Here is a 23587-nt window from a genome sequence, read left to right as displayed (position 1 = left end):
CAGGAGGGCTCGGCAGTCAGTCGTCCTTCAGTATCCAGCCGGACATAGCGTCACAGTTTACTATAATTCCCTGTGTCCATGGACCCCTGGATCTGCTGCCTTTATCTAGGGGGGAACATTAGCTACCAAAAGCTAAACTGAACAAGTGAGTTTTCAGCCTAGTCTTAAAGATTGAGACTGTGTCTGAGTCCCGAACAGCTTCTGGAAGATCCTTCCAGAGTTTGGGGGCTTTATAAGAAAAAGCTCTTCCCCCAGCTGAAACCTTCTGAATTCTGGGAACTATTAATAATCCAGCGCTCTGGGATCTGAGTGGTCGTGATGGCTCATAATGAGAAATAAGGTCTTGCAGGTACTCAGGAGCGAGACCATGTAGGGCTTTATAAGTCAATAAAAGGATTTTATAATCAATACGGAATTTAACAGGCAGCCAATGAAGTGATGATAGCACTGGACTGATATGATGAGATGTTCTAGTTTTAGTGAGGACCCTGGCTGCGGCGTTTTGGACTAGTTGGAGTTTGTTTAAACTCCTGCTCGTACATCCTGACAGTAGCGCGTTACCGTAGTCTAGCCTAGAAGTAATAAAGCCGTGTACTAGTGTTTCTGCATCACGCAGGGACAGGGCATTTCTGATCTTGGCGATGTTGCGAAGATGTAGAAAAGCTGTCCTAGTGATGCTGCCTATGTGTTGATCGAATGATAAATCTGAATCTATTATAAGGCCGAGATTTTTTGCTGTTAATCCAGGTGTGGCTGGAAAGTCGGCGAGATTTAAGATTAAATCTGGTGATTTACTTCTTGCTAATTTTGGACCCAGAAGGAGAACCTATGTTTTGTTACTGTTTAATAGGAGGAAGTTGCGTGACATCCAACCTTTCACGTCTTTTACACAGTCCTCCATTTTCTTTAACCTATGTTGGTCATCAGGCTTGGCTGATATGTACAGTTGACCATTGCCATCAAGTAGGTAGGGGCTTGTCCGTTTTTGGCTTTGTAGGGGTCATGGTTTTAAATCTGATGTGTGTGGCTACAGGAAGAGGAACTTGACTGGCCCTCACAGAGCCCTGACCTCCACTCCAATGTCCCAATACTTTTGTCCATAGTGTATCTCTATCTCTGTCTCTCTCTGTGCACAGAGGTTATTCTATCTCACACAGACTCAATGAGGAATCAGGATAAATCCAGAATCCAGCGTAGAGCGGTTCAGTGAATGTGGTGGTGAATGTGTGTAGGTGGGTCAGTGTGTGTGTGGGTGAGATGATGTAGAAGGACAGAGTGCCGGACATCCAGTCCAGAAACACTCCTACTCTGTTAGAGGGGGAGGTGGGGGCAGGTAGGTCAGTTCTCTGATTATTGTGTCTGACAGTGTAATTGTTATTATAGCAGATCAGACTCCAGGACTGATTATTGTATCCAAACACACAGTCTATACTCTTTCCTTTCTTCCTGATTCCTCTGTATGATACTGATATATCAACTCCATTTCCGCTCCACTGAACCTCCCAGTAACAGCGTCCAGTCAGACTCTCCACACTCAGAACCTGAGGATACGTTTCAAATCTGTCTGGATGATCCGGATGACGCTGGCCTTCTCTCATGGACTCCACCTTTCTGTTCCTCTCAGACAGAGAGAGACGACTGCTCACTGCGTTTGGATCCAGAGTGAGATCACACACATCTGTGTACACACACACACACACACACACACACACACACACACACACACATATATATATATATATATATATATATATATATATATATATATATATATATATATATATATATATACACACAATCAAACAGACATAGAGCACAGAAACAATTTTAGAATCTATGTGTTTCTAGTGAGTGTGTTTGTATTGTTTGTATTGAATGAAGTGTGTGTGTGTGTGTGTGTGTGTGTGTGTGCGTGTGTGTGTGCGTGTGTGCGTGTGTGTATTACATTTCTGTGGTCCTGGTTTCATCCTGATCTTCCCTCCATGATCCACCCTGAAGAACAAACACACACATTTATACATTCATTAAACTTCAAAACAAAATTAAAATACAGAATAAAACAGATCATTATGGTATGAACCACCCTTCAGACCCTACAGTTCAGATAAAACTAATACAAAATAAAGAACAAAACAGATCTTTATGGTATAAAACACACTTCACACCTTACAATCTAGATAAAAAACGAAAGATAAAATGATACAAGATAAAAAGATTAAAATAAATAAATAAAATGAAGAATAAAACATAATTACAGTATGAAACATCCTTCAGATAAAAAATAATAAAACTAAACTAAAACAAAGGATAAAATAGATCTTTATAATAAAAAACATCCTTCAGGACTGTTCATGTAAAACATGTTAATTTAAAACTAAAATAAAAAACAAATCATTACAGTATAAAGTATTAAAATATTATTTGAATAATAATAATTATTATTATTATTATTATTATTATTATTATCATTATTATTACCAGAGCTTGTGCAGGAGGTTGAGAGGTACCAACTAGATATAGTTGGGCTCACCTCCACCCACAGTGTCGGCTCTGGAACCAAACTCCTGGATTCTTGGGTTGCACAGGGTGAGAGGCGCCAGGCGGGAGTGGGGATACTCACAAGTCCCCGGCTGGTGGCCGTGCAGTTGGAGTTTGTCCCAGTGGACGAGAGGGTCGCCTCAATGCGAATTAAAATCGCAGAGGAAAACTTTGACTGTTGTCTGTGCTTAAGCACCAAACAACAGGTCAGAGTATTTGGCCTTCTTGGAGCGAATGGGTGGCGTTCTGGAAAGGGTCCCGCCTACAGACTCCATTGTCTTACTGGGGGACTTCAATGCTCACATTGGCAATGACTGGGAGACCTGGAGAGGCGTGATTAGGAAGAACAGCCTGCCCGATCTAAACCCGAATGGTGAATTGTTATTGGACTTCTGTGCCAGGCATTGATTGTCCATAATGAACACTAAGTTCGAACAAGAGGATGTTCATAAGTGTACATGGTACCAGAGCTCCTTGGGTCAAAGGTCAATGATCGACTTTGTTGTCGTTTCATCTGACCTGGGACCATATGTTCTGGACACTTGGGTGAAGAGAGGTGCTGAGCTGTCAACTGATCACCATCTGGTGGTGAGTTGGATCAGATGGCAAGTAAGACTGATGGTCAGACCTGGTAGGCCCAAGCGAATAGTGAAGGTGTGCTGGTGAGGGTGTGCTTTTCTCATGTCATGGAGGAAGAATGGGACTTGGAGTCTGAATGGACCCTGTTCAAAACCTTCATTGTGGAAGCTGCCAGGCATAGCTGTGGCCAAAAGCTTGTGGGTGTCTGTTGGGGTGGTACCCAAGAACCTCCTGGTGGACACCGGTGGTGAGGGAGGTCATCAAGCTGAAGAAAGAGGCCTTTAGGGACTGGTTTGCCCAAAGGACTCTCGAATCAGCAGATAGATACTGACAGGCAAAAAAGGTGGCAGCTGCAATGGTGGCAGAAGTAAAATCTAGGGCATGGGAGGAGTTTAGACCATGGAAAAAGACTTTTGTTCGACCTCAAAGATGTTCTGGACAACTGTCCAGTGACTCAGGAGTGGTCGGTGTGGCTGCGCCCAACCTGTATTCGGCAAGGGTGGAGAAACTCTGACTTCAAATGAGGATATTGTCGGTCGGTGGAAGGAGCACGCTGAGGAACTCCTTAATCCAGGAGACGTGCCTCTCTCACAGGAGTCAGGGCCAGAAGCTTCTGGTGTATCAAGTTCCATTTCCCTGGTGGAGGTCACTGAGGTAGTTGGTAAGCTCCTCAGTGGCAAGGCACCGGGGGGGTGGATGAGATTCGTCCAGAGATGCTTAAGGCTCTGGATATTGTGGGGCTATCATGGCTAACACGCCTCTGCACCAGGGTGGTGGTCCCTATTTTTAAAAAGGGGGACCTGAGGGTGTGTGCCAACTATCAGGGTATCACACTGCTCAGCCTCCCTGGGAAAGTCTATGCCAAGGTGCTGGAAAGGAGACTCTGACCGACAGTTGAACCTCAGATTGAGGAGGAACAATGTGGATTCCGTCCCAGCCGTGGAACAATGGACCAGCTTTTCACCCTCTCACAGATTGTTGGGGGGGCATGGGAGTTTGCCAACCCAGTCTACATGTGTTTTGTGGATTTGGAGAAGGCTTATGACCATGTTCCCCAAGATATCTTGTGGGAGGTCCTCCGGGTGTACAGGGTGCCGGGGCTACTTCTCCAGGCCATCCAATCTCTGTACTCCCAGAGTGAGAGCTGTGTCCGTATACTCGCCATTAAGTCAGACTCTTTTACTGTTAGCACTGGCCCCCGCCAGGGTTGTGCCCTGTCTCCACTCCTGTTCGTGATATTCATATTCATTCACAGTGGCTGCCCAGTATTCACGTTTATAATGAAGTTTCATTTTGTTTTAATGAATTAAAATCATAATGAATTCTAAACTACATCAAAGTGTGCATGAAACAATGGCTATCTGCGTGCATTTTGAGTGGGTTAATATATACATTTTTGGGCATGTATTTATGGTGATGAGTTTTATGACAGACTGAGTCTAGTGTTTATTAGCAACATTAGCCTAACTCCTGTTGTAAACTAAAGAAGCGCATGTCAGATACCATGTCTTGGATCTTTGACTGCAATCTTGAGTGTTAAATGTTCCCTTCCAAAACTACCAAGCTCTGGGCCTCAGTATCATGTTGAGAAGAGGAACAATTAAAAAAACAATTAAAAAATCTAACGTAAAACGCTGCAGTCAGTAATGCGTATAATGTGTATAATTACAGTCTGTCTGTGTGTAGAGACAGTAAGGCAGTAACTCACTGTAGTTTCGTCAGTGTGCATTGTGGATCCTCCAGTAGATCAGAGAGTGGCTTCACTCCAGACTCTCCTGGGTGATTATAGGTCAGATCCAGTTCTCTCAGATGGGAAGGGTTTGATTTCAGAGCTGAAGCCAGGAAAGAACAGCCTTCATCTGTAACCATACAGCCAGACAGTCTACAGAAAGGAAGGAAAAAGACTGACAAATGGCATTTCTGTTCAGCAAAAAACAGCAACAGTATTGAACTAACAGTGCAAGAACCAAATTCTATGAAATATATTCAACACTGAAATCAAATGAGATGGAACAAAAACATAATAAACATCTTAACATCTTTACACTACTAATTACAACATAATAACACTCTCATTCCAGAGCTCCAGGACATATGATTAAACAGACAGAAGAACCAAGACTCCAAACCAGAATCTAGTTTCCTCCTGGAATCATTACAGAGATGATACAGACAAGTAGGCATGGAGGAAGTTACGGAAATACCATTAAAGTAAACTGAATCTAAATTAGAAAGAAAAAATACATGTGACATCATCACAAGTCACTGTCTGAGATACTTTAGAAAACATCTTGATAAACCAGAGCTATTTTAGGATCAAGTGCTGTTGGCTGATGAATGACACAAAAAATGTAACTGTATGGCCACCAGTGTTTTGAGTAATACTCCAGTGGGGTATTACTCAAAAATAATACAGTACAAGTTGCTAATTACTTCTCTCAAAATTAAATAGGAGTACATTACTTATTACTACCTGTAAAAGGCAATCTCGCTGTTGTTGTTGCATTGTAGTGTAATAATGTTACAATACACTTTTTCTGCCACTCACCATAGTTTATCCTGTGTCCTGGCAGCTTTTGACTCTATAGTTCCGCAGTTTGAATCTATCTCTGAATGACCCTGAGTTTCTGTTTTTTTGGAAAATGTTTTAAGCTTGTTCCCTTCTCATAAAACAATTGTGTTTGAGCTTCAGATCACGTTTTGGTAGGCAGCCAATTTTCTCCATTTTGGAAAGAAGGGTTCAATGGAATGCATGAGCCCCAGAAATGGCCCTATCCAAAGTGATTTCATTAACTTTGTCATCTTTGCCATCTTCTTTTCTTTTGACTATGGCAAAGCGTGCCACTTGATGAGATCTTCATAGTGCTGGAAAGGATGTGCAGATAAGATCAGCATACACAATTCCACAGTATGTAAGGGCTGGCAGTAATCAAACCTGGGTTTGTCTGAGTTTATTGATTAACAATTTATTTTCTGTTTTTTTTCCATGGTAAATAAAATGATCACTTAAAAACAGAGTTTTATGTTTAACTGTTTTCTTTGAAATCAGAAAATACTTTTCCACAGTACTGTATGCATGCACACTGTTGAAATGGGGTTTTTACATTACCATAAGTAAGCAACCTGCCTTTTTGAAGTGTGCTGAATTTCAAATAGTTGATTTATAGATCAGTACTTTATATCTTACCTTGTTAGCTTTTTACTAGAAGTTTAATAAAAATCAGTTTTAGAGCAGCCATGTTAACAAATTAAAACAACAAATCAATTTAGAGTGTTAAAATGTAAAAAAAAAAATACTATACAGCTTTGTCAGAGAGTCTGATGGATTCCTTATATGGTGATCACTTTTAATTTGTAAATGAGTGTGGATTATGTTAACGATATGCTACATGCATGCACGCATGTCCAAGTTACAAACCTGGTTTAACATAAACCCATTTTTGGATTCATTATTTACTTGTGGTTTACTTGTGTATTTACAAAGGTTTCATGAACGAGGTCCAGTGTGTGGGTTTTGTATTTCTTTACTTGGATCAGAGCTAATCCATCCATATTTTATTATTTTATTGAATCTGGTCAATTTCTGATCTTTATTAAGGATGTTTTACCTGTTTGTTCCACATTTATTCTGCTAAAGGAGTGCTGTAAACACACATTATTCACAACACGCAACTGTGAGGAGCATATATTTTAAATGTTTGCTGTGTGGAACTATTAGAAAGCAAGAACGGACAGTAAATTTAAAAAATACTGGGCTAATGACACAGAGAACACATCACTGAAGGACTCTCACAGACCCTCATCTACTCCATTGATTCTCAACAGTATTAGGATTTGGGTTAGGGTTAATAGAAGAGTTAAGTTTAGAAGAGCGAGGGTTAAGTTTAGGTTTTCGGGTAAGATTAAGGTTAGAGCCAGGGTTAGTTTAGGGATGATTAAGGTGAATCCAGTAGATATTTAGTTTAATGTAAGTTAATTAGGTTAAAGTAAGGTAATAAGTTAAATTTGTGTTTACCAAAAGAAAAAGGCTGACCTCAGAGTCCTTGCCATTTGCTCATATTCTGGGAAGAACATATAAAATAGCACATTTTCAACATGTGGTGTTGGGGTCAACTTACAGGGAATAAAAGCATGGAGGTGCTGTGTAACTTCACTCTGTTCTCTTCCTACATGACCTGCTGTTAGAGTGTGTGTCTCTGTGTGTTTGTGTTTGCATGTGTGTGTGTGTGAGTGAGAGAGTGGACAACATGGACAGGCTGCTGACTGGCTACAGCTGCTAAAGGAGAACCCTATGCTGGCCACTTGTGATATTTTAAGCATCTGGTATGTTTACATAAATTGTTGTGTCTGTATTGATGTGTAACAAACACATCAACACCACACAAAGGTTAAATGCAAGATAAGCAACTAAAGGCATCTACAGTAGGCAATCCACATTAAGTGTACATAATAATAAAATTGAACTAAACAGTAAAATAAGTAAAATCAGATCAAATATTAGCAGGCTGAAGAGAGGTGGTTAGAGTTTAGGTTTAAAAGACCACCTAGCAATGACAGCCAATATTTAGAACTGATGGGAGAAATGTTGGATAAAGTGTCAGATGGTAATAGGGACACCTAGATGTTGAATTGTATCTCATGCAAGAAACATAACTCATTGCCATCTTTTATCAAGATAGCAGGGTCTTTCTTTACCAAACCAGGAAAAATTGCAAATTATTTTCATGATTAATTTATAAAGAAAACAAGGCAATATTCAAAGCAAGATGAGTAATATAGTGAGCAGGTATGTGTTAACATTAAAGAACCAATGGTAAAAGAGAAATAGTGCACAGTTTTTAATAGTGTCATGTAACTGAGGAGGAGGTTGAAAAGCTCATAAGAACAATACAAAATGAGCAAACACCTTGGATTGCTAAGCTGGATGGAGAACCTATTCAAAATTGCCATAAAGCATATAACAAAATCAGTTTGCTGTATCTTTAGTTTAAGCTTAGAAAATGGTATATATCCAAAGTTGTGGAAGGAAGCGAAAGTAATCCTGGCAAAAGACAACAAAGCTTCATTCAGTGGACCCAACAGTCGACCTACAAGCTTATTGCCAGTTTTAGCCAAACTGCGATGACATCTAGATTGCAAAGCTACTTAATAGAAAACAATTTAATCACAGATTTTCAGCATGCTTATAGAACAATTAAAACAGATGAATGATGACTGGTTAAAACAACTGGAAATAAGATTGTTGGAGCAGTACTGAGTACTGAGTGCTGCTTTTGATGCATTGAATCACGATGTATTATTGAAGAAGCTAGCCTGTTATGGGCTAGAATCAACATCTGCATCTCTTGTACAGAAGTCAAAGGTTTGTCTTTCAGAGAGTAAAAAGGTAAATCTTGGAGTCCCACAAGGAAGTTGTCTTGGCCCATTATTATTAATATATACATATATATAAACAATTTGCCTTTAGTACTGAGCAAAGCCAGGCTGCTGATGCTGATGACACTACTCTCTATGTGTCATCTTAGACAGTAAAGAATCTTTTGAAAATGCTTGATGAAGAATTATAGACAGTGGTAAACTGAATTGAAGGTAATCAGCTTATACTAAATGTACAGAAAACAAAAAGTATAATCGGGTCCAAATCCCAAAAGCTCATTAAATACAGGCAAAGAACAAACAGAACAAGGTCAAGAGGTAAAACTCTATGGTGCTACGATCAACAGTAGATTATCAAGTTATCAGTAATAAGGAGATGGCCAACATTTTTAACAAAGAGACCACTAAAACTAGTGTCAGAATCACTAGCACTACATAATTTAGACTAGTGTGCGGCAATATGGTCAAATGCAGCAAAGAAACATCTGATGAAACTGCAAATAATACAAAATAAGGCGGCAAAAATTAGATTACATTGTTTGTATAGAACCAACATAACTAAAATGCTTAATAAACTTGAAAGGCAAAGGGTCGAAGACAGGTGGAAGATGATCTTTGTTGGGCTTATTAAAAATACTTACAAAAATACATAAACATCTAGCAGAACCTTACATTTAACAGGAGCATGTAAAAGGTAGAGAAACTAATACAAATATAAAATCATTTTAAATTACCTACAGCAAAAACTAACGTGTGTCAAACATTAATTTATACAGTTATAAAGAAGTGGAAAAGCCTAAAATCAAGGGTAAAATAATGTTTAAAAACCTAATAAAAAGACACTGACAAATTTAAAGATCTGTTAGGTAGATAGGTCCTTGGCAGTTGGAACAACAATATGGGGAGTTTCATGGTCTTTCTACTGTTATTTATGTTTTAAATTTTCATGTTCTATTTGTTTTTCTTATTATTTTTTTGTTTTGTTTTATTTTGCTTGTTTTGTAGTGTGTAGTATGTCTACTACACCCCAGGAAGAGTAGCAGCTATTATGATAAGAGCTAATGGGGATCCTAAAAAGTAACAGAAATAAACAGAAATCTTTACACAAACTGCATCAGACTATGTATTCATTGGACTCGTGCCAGACTGATGAAGATGTTGTCTGCAGCCTGACTCTTCCTGATGAATTTCTAACATTATATACAAAGGCTGCTAGGCTCATCACAACACTGCAGTAGCATCACACAGACCATGCTGTTAAGATATTTTTTTGGAAAAACAATGGGCAAGGCTTTTGGTATACAAAACTCTATCTTCTCAGTATGATACTTTTATCTCCCACTTGATGTGTGAGCTAATACTTAGGCTTCATATAGAATCATCTCAACAGTGACTTCATCATGTATTTTGCCTATGATTGCCTTCAACTGATGTCTGAGGAATATTTTTACTTTGTAAAAAAGAAATTTAAAAAATGACAATGTGGGTTTCAATATTGCGTGACACATGCCCTTAGAAAATCTGTTTCTTTGTTTTGAAAACAAAGTTGTCAATGGTGTCTTCACATCTTCTTCAAATGTTCTTCAGCTTGGACTACTGATTATTTTCAATCCATGGAGATATTCCTGCTCCACTCCTACCACAACTGAAGTAGGTTTTAAGTTTCAGTGGCAAAACATTTCACTGTACAACTAAATTAATTGTTTCATGTATCTGAAAACATTATTTACTCAGCATATGCTAAACACTAGCTATTACATTTCATGTTTTTGTATAACTTTGTGTAATTTCAATGAGTTTAAAAGTGGAAGTGGGAATACAGACAAAATCTAACACCTTGTGTTTGGTTTTACTGGCCTTTAGTCTAGTTTCTTGCAACAAATTCAAAGAAAATTTCTGAATTGAATGACAGAGAACATATGCGAAGGAAATCTTTTGTGTAATGTGTTTATTGTTGTGTTATACATTATTATATGCAGTATTGTGTGTGCATGCACTGAAGTTGTATTTAGGCTGCCTATTTTTGTTTTTCTTTACATGGTCATGTCTGTCACCCTGGTCATTTGTCATGTATAAGCTCGATCTAATACTGGCATCAGTCCAGCTATAAAAGTATGTCAGTTTATAGTTTTATAGGCTGGCTAGGTGTGGGGTACCTGTGCGCAAGAAATAAATGTAAATTCTCCAGACATATGGCTAGTTCTCTGGTTTGTGATGGGGTTTGGATTATGCATATTCCATGTTTAGACAACTCATTATATGGGATGGAAATAGGGAGACACTATTGAATTGTGAAACAGTAACAAAAAACTATGTTTATTTAATGATTTGATAGTTCATTGATTCGTTCTTTAACTTTTTCCATTCAAGAAAGAATTCACAGAAAGTTCACCTGAGTGTCTCCAGTTTGCAATATGAATTCTTCAGTCCAACACATAGAGGCTGCACTCCTGAATCCTGCAAGTCATTGTTGCTGAGATCCAGCTCTTTCAGGGAGACGTTTGCTGATTGTAGAGCTGATCCCAGATTTTCGCAAGCTGTCCTACCAAGACTACAGTTGTACAGTCTGCAAGCAGGAATTACAAATAGTAATTTATGAATAGACTAACAGAAATGTTATTGATATTATTTAGATAACACACTACAATTCTTCAAATTAGTAATGTGGTTGGAGTGAGAGAAGCAATATGATTCTAAAATCACAGGAAATTCTAAATAAACAAAATAAATCAATACAGAAAATCCTAATAACTGTTATTTTACAGTCACAGTTTACTGTGCCGTGTCATCTTAATTTATTTCAATTTAGAATAATTTTTCAGGAAGTTTACCTGAGTTTCACCAGTTTACAGTGTGAGTTCTTTAGTCCAGTCGAGAGCAGCTCCACTCCTGAATCCTGCAGGTCATTGTTACTGAGGTCTAGCTCTTTCAGAGAAGAGTTTACCGATTGTAGAACTGATGATATAGTTTCCCCGGAGTTCATGTTGAGACTACAGCTTGTTAGTCTGTAAGAGTTAGAGTAAATGTTTATGTAAAATGTAAAATTATTTTTCTCTCCATTCTACTTTGTCTTTACATTTAGATATAAGTACATTCAATAAGGACATTCTAGCTTTAGAATTAATTTGTGTAATTCAGTTTAAAACAGCAAACTTAGCTCTTGTCTATTCTCTCTAAGTATAGCCTACCTGTTTGGTAACATGAAAGTTATCTGCCACAACATTGCAGCCAACATATGATGAAGTTAAACTTTAAACAAATCACTGTATTATTGGAAGAAGCACTTCTAAATAAATTTCGAGAAAAACAATGTGTTGTTTTGACAGCACATGATACATTGCATTACATGGTAAATTATATTTTATTTATATTTCAGGTATGGCTAGATAAAGAAATTAATCAGAATTGTAGAACTATGCGAAACATAGTTATATACATATAATGTTAGGCATAATACTGTTTTTGTAAGGTAACAATTTATAACAGTTTGTTCTTTATTTTTTAAGGTCAAAATGAATTCATAGAAAGTTCACCTCAGTATCTCCAATTTACAGTGTAAACTCTTCAGTCCAGCAGAGAGCAGCTCCACTCCTGAGTCCTGCAAGTCATTGTTACTAAGGTCCAGCTCTTTCACAGGACAGTTTACAGATTGTAGAGTTGCACAGAGTGTGTCACAGCAGTCCTTGGTGATGTAACAACAATTTAGACTGCAAAAAATAAACAGCACAGATACAGAAATTAACTTAGAATGAATCAGAACAAGCTAGTTCAGCTCTGCAGTTCTGCCACTGGCTGCCACACAACCCCAAAGCATAAAAGAGCCACACCCATGCTAAACAGTTGGCAAGATGTTCTTTTCATTAAAATGTTACTCCAGTTGAGTTCAGTTGTATTGAATCAGAACACTCTACTTAATTCCAAAATGTTTCTGCTTTTTCTAACTGTTGTGTTGCAGTGAAAATTACAAACAGTGTTTAGGTTGTAGTCGGGTCGAGTTTTACTTTGGACTGCCCGTGTGAAGTGCTAACATCATTTCTGACTAAACAGGCTGCACAATTCGCACTTCCGTGTTTGCTCATTCACTGCTATATTTTGCTTTTTTAATCATGTTCTTAATCTTTCAAGTTACTTTCTTTCACTGAATATTTTATTTTTACCTTAATTCACTAATAACTGCACTCTTTAAAACAGTTTTTTTTAACTAACCTTTTCTTTTCCCTGAGAAAATTAACACAAGCTCCAGATACAGAGCAGAGAGCTGTAGTAGCTGGTTCAGCAGATCAGGGCTCTCCTATAGAAGCAGCATGAGCTCCACAAGTGGAAAATGCATTTGGAAGCAGCCTGGGACACCTTGTATACGGCAGCTTCATGTCCAAAAAATCTGCCGTTGACTTCTATCCCTCCAGACGGAGCACTACGTATATGGCTAACACCAGGATTACTGGGAACGCCAGTGTGTCCATGGAAAAGTTCTACACCAATTCCTCCAGTAACCAGATCTAAGCCCTCAGCTCTCCGCCTGCTTCAGCACCACAGACAACGACAGAGGACATTGTTCTAATTATCAGAGATTCCATTGTCAGATATCTAGATGTAATGCTGCTATTTCTTGTTTTCCAGGTGCCCAGGTCTTGAATATTTCCAGGCACTTTTACACCGAGGTGAACAACATCTCATCCTGTCAGAGAAGTCCTAAAGTTATACTTTGGGTTCTGTCTAGACAGCATTAAGACCCCTGCTCATCTACAGGAATGGAAGCAAAATGTTCTGCAGGGTCGACACACTTCACTGTCAGCTCCAAGGCTGGTGTGAGAACAATGGTCTTGGTTATAAGAGCAACTGGAGTGCTTTCTGGGACTGATCAGCATTTTACCCCAGGGACGGATCACATCCAAGCCACTGTGGGTCTATCATCCTGTCTGACAACATAGAGAAGGTATAGCACCAGGCCTGACTGGACATAACGGCAATACACAATGGACGGGTAAGTAGTAACAGACAGACAATGTCAATGTCTACCAGTCCTCATTTTCTTTGCTGTCATAAGTCTAAAGCTTTCTGCTAGCTATGAAAGGAGAACTTCACTAGAGCCATAAAACCAATTTCAAACAGAAATGATTTCTCACGTGAAATTTATCACGTGAGAAATATCTCTAAAGTTCGGCCTTTTTTCTAGAGCAATACAGAGAAACTTGTTCATGCATTTGTTACAAGCAGAATTAATTACTGTAATGCCCTGTTTGCTATTTAGCTTTTATTACTGCACTGGAAAAGTAGCCCAATAGTGTTTCGTTATACTGTACTACCTTGTATTGTATAATGACAATAAAGTTGAATTGAATATAATAGTAATAAAAATAATAAATTATATAAAGTCTTTCACATATCCAAGGCCATGTTACAATTAGTACTTTAGATAATAACAATAGGCAAAGAAAAGAAAATAATGAAAAAGACCAAAGAATAATGATGATACTGAGAAAACATTAAGGTTCTGAGGTAGACCTTGAAGGAGGACAGGGTGGAGCAGTTGTAGAGATATACTGGAGAGTTCCATGGTTTATCGGCCAAAATATTTGTAAAAATCATCCTCCAAAAGTGGAGCATTTAAATGCAGGGACCACCAAGAGGCCTGCTACAGAGTAAGAGCAGGAGTATAGAAGAGGAGACCACTTATATAATGGGGGGTGCTAGACCATTCAGGGCCTTAAAATTCAACAGAAGAACCTTGAACTGGATGCACATAAAGAAATACGTAACCAGTGCAACTGATACAGGGTGACAGATGTTATACCCTGGACAGGCTGCCAGTCCATCATGGGGCAAACACCCAGACACACACATTCTCATTCACACATCTAGGGCCAATTAAGCATAGTAGGAGTTTCCAATAAAGTGGCCAAGTAATGTACCTGCAGCAGTTCATAATAACTAAAACTATAATAATTAAAACTTAGTTTAATTGGCTGTCTGATATGTGGTCAGCCCTAATCATCAATAATGAAATATTAAACTGTTTTATTAATGTAGCTACAGCACTCACCAAGCTTTTCTGCAGACAGTTAGAGCTGGGATCAGTCTCCTATAACCCTCCTTTGATGTGTTGTATTTCTTCAGATCTAGCTCATCCAGAACCTCCTCTGAGGTGAGGAGCATGCAGGCAAGTGCTGAACACTGTCCAGGAGAAAGCTTCTCGTCTGAGTGTTTCTCTGATTTTAGAAACTTTTGAATCTCTCTGGAGAGAGACTGATCATTCATTTCAGACAGACAGAGGAACAGATTAATGGATCTGTCAGTGGAGATGGGATATTGTTGATCTTCTCCTTTGATTAATCTCTTGATGTACTTTCTGGTTCTCTCTGAGCTGATCTGTGTTGATGTCAAGAGACCCTGTAGGAGTCTGTGATTGGACTCCAGTGAGATGCCCACCAGGAAACGGAGGAAAAGATCCAGATGACCATTCTGGCTCCTTACTGCTTCATTCACTGCTCCTTCTAGCACCTCATCCAGAGAAACATTCTCAGACCTCTCTCTGTTTAGTAGTTTAAATATCTGCAGTTCCTCCATGTTCTTGACCTCATAGCAAAGAAACACATAAACAGCAGCCAGGAACTCCTGAACGCTCAGATGAACAAAGCAGTAGACCTTCCTCTGGTAAAGCACACATTCTTCCCTAAAGATCTCAGTGAAAATCCCAGAATACACTGAGGCCTCAGTGACCTCAATGCTGCTCTCTTTCAGGTCCTCCTCATAGAACATCACATTGCCCTTCATCAGCTGTTTGAAAGCCAGTTCAGCCAGTTTCAGAAGAATGGTTCTGTTGGACTCCAGCAGGTTCTTTGGGTCTCCCTCAGCTTTCTCCTCATACTTCTCATTCTTTATGTTGGTCTGAGTGATCAGGAAGTGTGAGTACATTTCAGTCAGAGTTTTAGGAATTTCTGTATAACTCTGTTTCATGATTTGCTGAAGAACAGTGGCTGAGATCCAGCAGAAGACTGGAATGTGGCACATTATGTAGAAGCTCTTCACTGCCTTAATGTGTGAGATGATTTTCTTGGCTTGGTCTTGGTCACTGATTCTCTTCCTGAAGTACTCCTCCTTCTGTGGGTCACTGAATCCCTGAATTTCTGTCACACGGTTGACGAATTTAGGAGGGATCTGATTGGCTGCTGCTGGTCTGGAGGTGATCCAGATCAGAGCAGAGGGAAGCAGCTCTCCTTTGATAAGGTTTGTCAGCAACACACCCACTGATGATGTCATGGTGATGTCAGATATTTTCTCACACTGTTCAAAGTCCAGTGAAATTCTACTTTCATCCAGACCATCAAATAAAAACACAGCTTTGAGCTGATGATACATTTTTGGGTCCAGATCTTTGAGCTCAGGATGGAAGTCACACAGAAGTCCATGAACACTGTATTGATCATCTTTAATCAGGTTCAACTCCCGGAACGAAAGCACAAACATGAACTCGACATCGTGATTGGCTTTTCCTTCTGCCCAGTCCAGAATGAATTTCTGCACAGAGACAGTTTTTCCAATTCCAGCAATGCCTTTAGTCAGAACAGTTCTGAGCTCTGGCTCTTTTGGTCTGTTATCTTCTTTTCTTTCTTTGTGTCTGAGATTGTCAGCCTTCACAGCTCTAATGTTCTCTTCTCGTGTTTCTCTTTCAGGACCTTGTAGAGGTTTAAAGATGTCTAAGCAGTTAATTGGAATGTCTTGTAGGTGTTTCCTGGATGTTTTCTCCATCTGTAAAACCTCATGTTCTTCATTCACTCCTTCACTCTCTCCCTCTATGATGTAGAGCTGTGTGTAAATCCGGTTCAGGAGGGTTTTATTCTGTTCTGTTTTGATCCCCTCAAATAAACTCTCGTACTTGTTCTTCATGCTGGTTTTGTGTCTCTCTAAGACTCTGTGAAAGACATCATCCACTGGTTGGTAAATGTCTGCCAGAGTGTTTATCTGCAATGCTGTTTCTGTGGAGCGCCGCCTGATTGGGGTCAAACACATTAAAACAAACATCAATAACAATGTTATATGTGTTGCACACCTGATTTCCTTTGTCTAAAAGTAATGTTAGCAAATATTTCTAGACTGTAAAATGGCACTAATAGTTTAAACTTTAAAATCGAAATATTGTACATGTGGAAATTCATGTGGCCATTCATAGTTAGAGGTTAATAAACTCACATCGGTAACACTTTACATTAAGGGTCACCAATTAAATGATAATTATATGCTAATAGATTTGATTTATTATTTATATATTAGTCAATGCATTAAGCTTTAGTAGTTACTGATTAAATACATAGTAATTAGTAACTGAAGTCACTGTTAACTGATAGTCTAGTTTATCGGGTCTTCTGGTTGTCAGCAAGTACAACCGCTAGGAAAACAGGTGGAAACATGTAATATAGTTCCTCATGTTTGTTGTTTCCAAAATGTTTTAGTTTAGTGTGACACAACTTGCATATAGTATGGCTTTCATCCAGGTCACCCCTGGCGTGCAGACACAGCAACACAGATAGTTTCGCCTAGCTAGCAGGAACGAAAAGGCAAAGAGAGAGATTTAAGACCAACATTTGGAGATGAAAGGACGCAGTTGGTTTCCTGGAGCGTTAAAAGTCTGTCAAACACTAAAAAGCTGCAAAGATGAAGTGGCTTCTCTTTCGAATTCTCCCATTCTATCTTAAACGGTGCCACATTTACATTCTGGCACCCCAGGCATAATTTAAGGTGGGACGGGGAAATTTGAACAGACGCTGGCGAATAAAAAGCAACTTCCGCCTCATGAAACAGCCGAACATTGGGATACATTTTAAAAGAAACTGATCTACTTTTGAGGAAAAGCTGCCGAAGATGGTAGGAAAGCGGCTATAGCTAAAGCTTAAGCAGAGCAAAGTAAGTCTGCGCTTTCATTCATATTTTTTAGCCTGTAATGGGACATCAGCACATACTGAGACATACTGGGCCTTTAATGTTGTGGCCCCCAAGGTGGTCTGATTTTTGTTGACAAAATGACTCTTCTTAACATTTGGGTTGTGACTCCTGACCTAACCTGGCTTTAACGCAGAGCCGGTCAGATTTCTCGCTCCACTAGCTGTGTTTTTGTTATATGGCATCACGGACTGTCTGGACATTGCACTTACCCACTTCCAAGTTCTGCTCTTTACGTTCCGTCAACATTACAGTATAAATTAAAATTTAGAAAATCAATTTTTGTCATCTGTGAATCGATTCAGAATCGTCCACATCGTGATGCTTTTCCCTCCACCCCTAATGATGGATGATCAATATTTGCATATTTAATTCTGTAGCTCATAAGGACAACCATCTAAAACATCTTTGATTAAGCAGCCTATGTTTCTCGTAAGTTTCTACTCTGATTCCCAGTGAAGTGTGTACAAGCTGCTCTCAATCATGAGTCTGTAGTAATTAGTTTATTAGTAGTGAAGGTCATCACTACTTGGATGGACACAAAGTACTCGTTAATGGTCAGTAAAATGAAGAAAGGAGTAATTAATGGTTGAAATGTACAGAAAGCTTTGAGTGCAACAGCTGAATACTAGGAGGCAAAGGGAAGCGTCCAGTAAAGCCCAAGCAGTGTGTTCCACTTGACTGTGTTGACCACTTAGGGGAGTAAAACGTAATGATAAATCATCAAATTAATGAACAGATAATTAACATTAACACATGAGTATATTTAATTCTCATGTAACATTTATATGACTAAGCAAATTTATCTGTTCATTATCAGTGTAATAAGCCGCAGTTAGGACACAGTTAATAAGTACTATGCTATGAACTAACAGCAGACTAATCAGTCAAGTCTATTCATTTAATAAGTACATAATCAGTTACCAAATAATAAATAAAGCTTAATTAACTCTATATTAATATAGAAATACTGAGTAGTAAATAACATTAACAGCATAACTAGTCATTGATCTGCTACCCTTAATGTAAAGTGTTACCAACATATTAAGCACATGTGGTCATGAGAGCAATATCTGGCATTGCACATAATGTTAATGCCCCAAATTGCATGTAAGCATATTTATTTGTGTGAGCTCAAGTAATCCTGTGTAATTATATGAATTTTATGTGATAAAATGTGATAACTGTAATACAAGATAACGTGATAACTGATAACCTGCACTTCACTTGACTGCCTGTTGCTACCAGGACTCTGAGAAAATGGACAAACCAGGATGAGAAGGCTCTGCAGGCTGGACGGATGGAGACACACCAGAACTTGCTACATGCACCATATGGGAGAACACGGATGAGCACTGACTGAATACCGTATTAAAGACTCCATACATTTTTGTGTGAATAAAACAACTCCCACAAAGACAGTGTACTGTTTCCTCAATAACAGCTCCATTTCCCATTAAACTTGAGCTCCAACTCTCACAACCGTGGACTACTTGAACAACAGGCTAAAGTTTGCTGTACCCCAGGGACCTGTCCAGTCTCAGATTTCCAGTACAACACCAGCCCATGCCATCTGCAGAAGTTCTCTGATGTCTCCTTTTTTGTTGGATTTACTCAAATTGGAGATGAGTCAGAGCGCAGGAGGCTGGTGGCGCACTTTGCCTTGTGGTGCAGGAAAACTACTAATACCAATAGTGATACCCAGATTTCAATACCAATTACTAAAGAATACTTCTTTCAAATCCTTCTTTTTAAATTACAAGATGAAAGATGGAGTGGCTTAAATTATAAATGAGTGGTGAGAAGCACTGACATTAAAGTTAACAGTAAAATAGATTTATTTCTATCCTATATGTTAGAAAATAATTATTACTGAAAATATGTGGAAAGACTGTAAACAATGTAGTACCGGATTGCGGAGTTAGAGCGTGAAACTGTTTTTCATCATTTTTGTGGTCGGGATTTTTTGGACGGGCTAATGAACACTAATATCACTAACGAGTCTAAACGATAAAAGGTCACTAATGTGTCTAAAGATAAAGGGTTACTAATGAGTTTAATGGTAAATGGCTACCGACAGCGCATGACTGAGTTGTCCTTGAGCAAGACACCTAACCCCCAACTGCTCCCCGGGCGCTGCGGATTGGGCTGCCCACCGCTCCAGGCAAGTGTGCTCCCTGTCCACTAGTGTGTGTGTTCACTAGAATGTATGTGGTGTTTCATTTCACAGGTGGGTTAAATGCCGGGGTGAAATTTCCCCGTAAGGGTCTCTTAATCTTAATTAATGAACAGACATATGCTAAGTTACGCCAGCTAGAACATGTTTTTGGGTTCCTGCCAGCATTCTATAGCAGCGCTATGCTATGTGATGCTATGCAGCACTGCACAAGCCAGCATCCAGTATGTTACACATTCAAGAGTCTTTCATGTTTAACTCTTTATGGGTCACAGGACTGAATGTTCAGGCATGGACCATCTCTCTTCTTACACACAGATCTGGACACTGGAGAAACATTTTTTGGGCTTCGGTCCTGCTAATATTACATATTCTAAGAACTCCAGTCTTTACAAACTGGTCTACAACATGTAGCCCAGAGCTCAGAAATATGTTTGAAATGCTTAATAGAACTGTTGTTTACTGTTTATCAGTTATTTACCATGAGCCAGAGGTTCCTCTCCCTCCACAGGACTGTGCTGGCTCTAACATGGACTGGTCACTTTTCACAGACACACAGCTGGGTTCTCCTCCTCCTCCACTGCTGAATATAGGAGGCTTCCCCATGGACTGGTCACTTTTCACAGACACACAACTGGGTTCTCCTCCTCCTCCACTGCTGAATATAGGAGGCTGCCCCATGGACTGGTCACTTTTCACAGACACACAACTGGGTTCTCCTCCTCCTCCACTGCTGAATATAGGAGGCTGCCCCATGGACTGGTCACTTTTCACAGACACACAACTGGGTTCTCCTCCTCCTCCACTGCTGAATATAGGAGGCTTCCCCATGGACTGGTCACTTTTCACAGACACACAACTGGGTTCTCTTCCTCCTCCACTGCTGAATATAGGAGGCTTCCCCATGGACTGGTCACTTTTCACAGACACACAACTGGGTTCTCCTCCTCCTCCACTGCTGAATATAGGAGGCTTCCCCATGGACTGGTCACTTTTCACAGACACACAACTGGGTTCTCCTCCTCCTCCACTGCTGAATATAGGAGGCTGCCCCATGGACTGGTCACTTTTCACAGACACACAGCTGGGTTCTCCTCCTCCTCCACTGCTGAATATAGGAGGCTGCCCCATGGACTGGTCACTTTTCATAGACACACAGCTGGGTTCTCCTCCTCCTCCACTGCTGAATATAGGAGGCTGCCCCATGGACTGGTCACTTTTCATAGACACACAACTGGGTTCTCCTCTCCTGCTGAATTCAGGAGGGTTTTCAATGGAGCGAAACCTCTTCACAGACACACAGCTGGGCTCTGAAGATTGTGCACGCTTCACTCTGAGAAAAGTTAACCCACATAAAGATTTAACTTCTGAGAAATTATGCTCTTTAGTTTGAGCACAAGTCACAATTTCCTTTCTTTTAAATCAGGTTAAGAGCTGATATAAATTTACTCACTTTGAATCAGAGGTTCTTCCTCCACTGCTGGAGTGGTGAGGCTCCATCACTGAGGTTTTACTCCATATACAGATGGACACTGGCGATGCTGCTCTCTGTGTGAACAGTTCATTAATGAAGCATGAAATAATATCTAGAACTACAACATATTAAACTATAATGTTATATGATGCTAGATAACATTTGTTTTGGGTAATGGATGTTTTTTTTTATTATTAAAAATGATCCAATACTACTAAAGAGGTAGTTAAAGCAGACACAGGAACCTACTGGCACCATCGCATATTCTGCTGCACTACTCTTTATTAACTATAAACAGTCATTATATGATACTAATCTGGTATCAGTGAATGCTGTATAGAGCTCATACTGTCCATCACACAGAACTGCACATTAGAGGGTTTTCTGTCACTTTGAATCAGAATTATGAGATCGGATAGAAGAAAAACTTCAATGGAAAAGCCAAATGAAAACACTAAAATGTTATAAAAGGGATCTTACTACAATCTTACTGTAACTATGAGCAAATCTATACCTGCATATACAAACTGACATCTTGAACATATATATATATATATATATATATATATATATATATATATATATATATTCTATTCTCTGTGTCCCATGCATCTATCTCAGACTCACAAATTGCATATATGGAAATGTATACAACTGTACACATTATAGCTTGTATGTCACAACTTACTGTACAAAGCTGTGGATTGGAATGGTGCAATATTGCAAATGTGTATATTGTGAATGTGAATATATATATTTAATATAAATGTATATATTTAAAGTCTAATATATATATATATATATATTGTATATTTAAGTACGACCTGTCCAGGGTGTATCCTGCCTTCCGCCCGAATAGGCTAGGCTCCAGCACCCCCCCACTGGGAAAGGCTCCAGCACCCCCCCACGACCCTGATGGAGAAGCGGCTTAGAAAATGGATGGATGGATGGATGGACATCTGTGCAAATGTGATGCGACAATGAACATGATTTGATGTGTCTCGAGTTTGTTCACTGTCTTTTTAAACCCTGCACCTCATGAGTGAGCAGTTAGCAGACAGAGTTGGAAAATAAATTACATTTACTCTTACTAGGGAGGGAGGAAGGGGAACCCGCTCTAATTAACCCACTTCAGAACTCAGAACACATGTAAATTGATTATCATACCGTGCATGGAGAACCAATGAGACTGTTTAGCTCATAGAACAATAGTGTTCATGCTGTGAAGGCAGGACACAGACAAAGTGAGACACATGCATACATAAAAGTGGTGATAAGTGAATAAACACATGACAAAACAAACACAAAACAGACAAACACGAACAAAAAGAACAGGAACATTCATTTTAGCCCGAGTCCAGCATGAAGCCTTGTTAGCTGTTATTAGCTTGTTAGCGTCTTTTCCTCCAGAATAAAAGTCTTTAAGAAGGCTCGCACACTGAATGATGAATAACAAAAAGGTGGTATTGTGCATAAATGAAACATTCTCCTCACAGAAATAAGCTCTAATGCTCTAAAATCGCCCGTATGTCACTGTTTATTGGCTAGGCTACCTGAGCATTAGCTTAGCTTAGCTCAGCTTCAGTTAGCTCACTTTATCAGACACTTTCAGCAAAACATAAAACAGAACACAGCAGCTGTTTCTCTCCGGTTCGTGTGAGTTCTCGTTGTTCTAACTATAAACTGCGAGTGTTGATCTTCAGAACTCACCTCGGAGCTTTTCCCTCTGGTTTCCAATCTTCTCTTCTCTGAACAAACACTATTCACTTTCACTTTCACTTTCACTTTACTCCTTTACCGCCATTCAGCTCCTCCTCAACTGGGCATGCGCGCCAGCAATGGCAGGCCAAGAGGGCCAGAACGTCTCATAAGCAGAAATGACCTGTATTTACAGATCCCCTCCTTCTCCAGGAGGTTCAGCCCTGGCTTCAGTTTGGTTTGTCCCGTTTGAAACTCAGTGATAACCGGGAGAATTTTTATTGCTTCCAGTGACTGAATTCCTCAGGTGGAGCCACTGCGGTCCACACATTTCTGCTTATGAGACGCGTGGTGGCATTAACTAAGTACTTGCTGTTTACCTGACAGCAAAAAGAAAACCCTTAAACGTCGCTCTGGAAGGTGTTTTTAAACATAGCGTGCGTTTTATACGCTTCATCGACTCAGCAGCATCTTTCATGTTCTTTAAAGCCACAGTAATGTTACCTTCCGGAGCATCGTTAGCTGGGACAAAAGTACAACACTCTGTGCCAATAACATTACAAACTCCACCTTCTCTCGCCAACAAGTCCAGGGCAATCCTGTTTTGCCTTTACAAAACCTTTACAACAGCCAAACATTTTGGCTTTGTACATGCTGATAGGAGCGCAGACACTAGTTCCGAGTGTGAAATGGACCCTCAGAGGTCTTGAAACCATGTGAGTGCCAGATCTTACCAAAGTCATAAGCTATGCCAAAAGCGTAACGAGAGTCTGTATAGACTGTTACAACTTGATCACGGAAGAATTGAC

At 39.5% G+C, this 23587-nt stretch overlaps 1 protein-coding gene across 4 annotated transcripts; it reads right to left on the bottom strand.

Moving 5' to 3' along the window:
• Positions 1-1028: 1028 nt before the first annotated feature.
• On the bottom strand, positions 1029-22859 carry LOC108434231 (NACHT, LRR and PYD domains-containing protein 12-like). Of its 4 annotated transcripts, none has more exons than XM_017709211.2 (10): positions 22791-22859; positions 21060-21154; positions 20088-20939; positions 14537-16483; positions 12027-12200; positions 11325-11498; positions 10886-11059; positions 4826-4999; positions 1946-1992; positions 1029-1678 (listed from the first exon to the last, which is right to left on the bottom strand). In XM_017709211.2, the coding sequence occupies exons 2-10, from the start codon at positions 21104-21106 to the stop codon at positions 1140-1142; spliced, it is 4128 nt and encodes a 1375-aa protein (XP_017564700.2). In that variant the 5' UTR covers positions 21107-21154; positions 22791-22859; the 3' UTR covers positions 1029-1139. The 4 variants fall into 4 exon arrangements, with proteins under 4 accessions (XP_017564700.2, XP_017564702.2, XP_017564705.2 ...); XM_017709213.2 differs by lacking the exon at positions 22791-22859 and adding an exon at positions 21905-21929; XM_017709216.2 differs by lacking the exons at positions 1029-1678; positions 1946-1992; positions 22791-22859 and adding an exon at positions 7151-7178 and having other exon boundaries at positions 4897-4999; positions 21060-21615.
• Between the last annotated feature and the right edge of the window lie 728 nt (positions 22860-23587).

This window comes from Pygocentrus nattereri, chromosome 24 (assembly GCF_015220715.1).
Source record: "Pygocentrus nattereri isolate fPygNat1 chromosome 24, fPygNat1.pri, whole genome shotgun sequence".
NCBI lineage: Eukaryota > Metazoa > Chordata > Actinopteri > Characiformes > Serrasalmidae > Pygocentrus > Pygocentrus nattereri.
Note: the sequence above shows the minus strand (reverse complement) of the source record. Positions and strands in the feature narration are given on the sequence as shown.

Coding starts and splice junctions, on each gene's coding strand:
- LOC108434231 (XM_017709211.2), bottom strand. CDS start 21,106: ATGGAGCCTCACCACTCCAGCAGTGGAGGAAGAACCTCTGATTCAAA. Junction 11,499..12,026: donor TGTAAATTGGAGATACTGAG/GTGAACTTTCTA, acceptor TAACTCTTACAG/ACTAACAAGCTGTAGTCTCA. Junction 5,000..10,885: donor TGCAAACTGGAGACACTCAG/GTGAACTTTCTG, acceptor TCCTTTCTGTAG/ACTGTCTGGCTGTATGGTTA.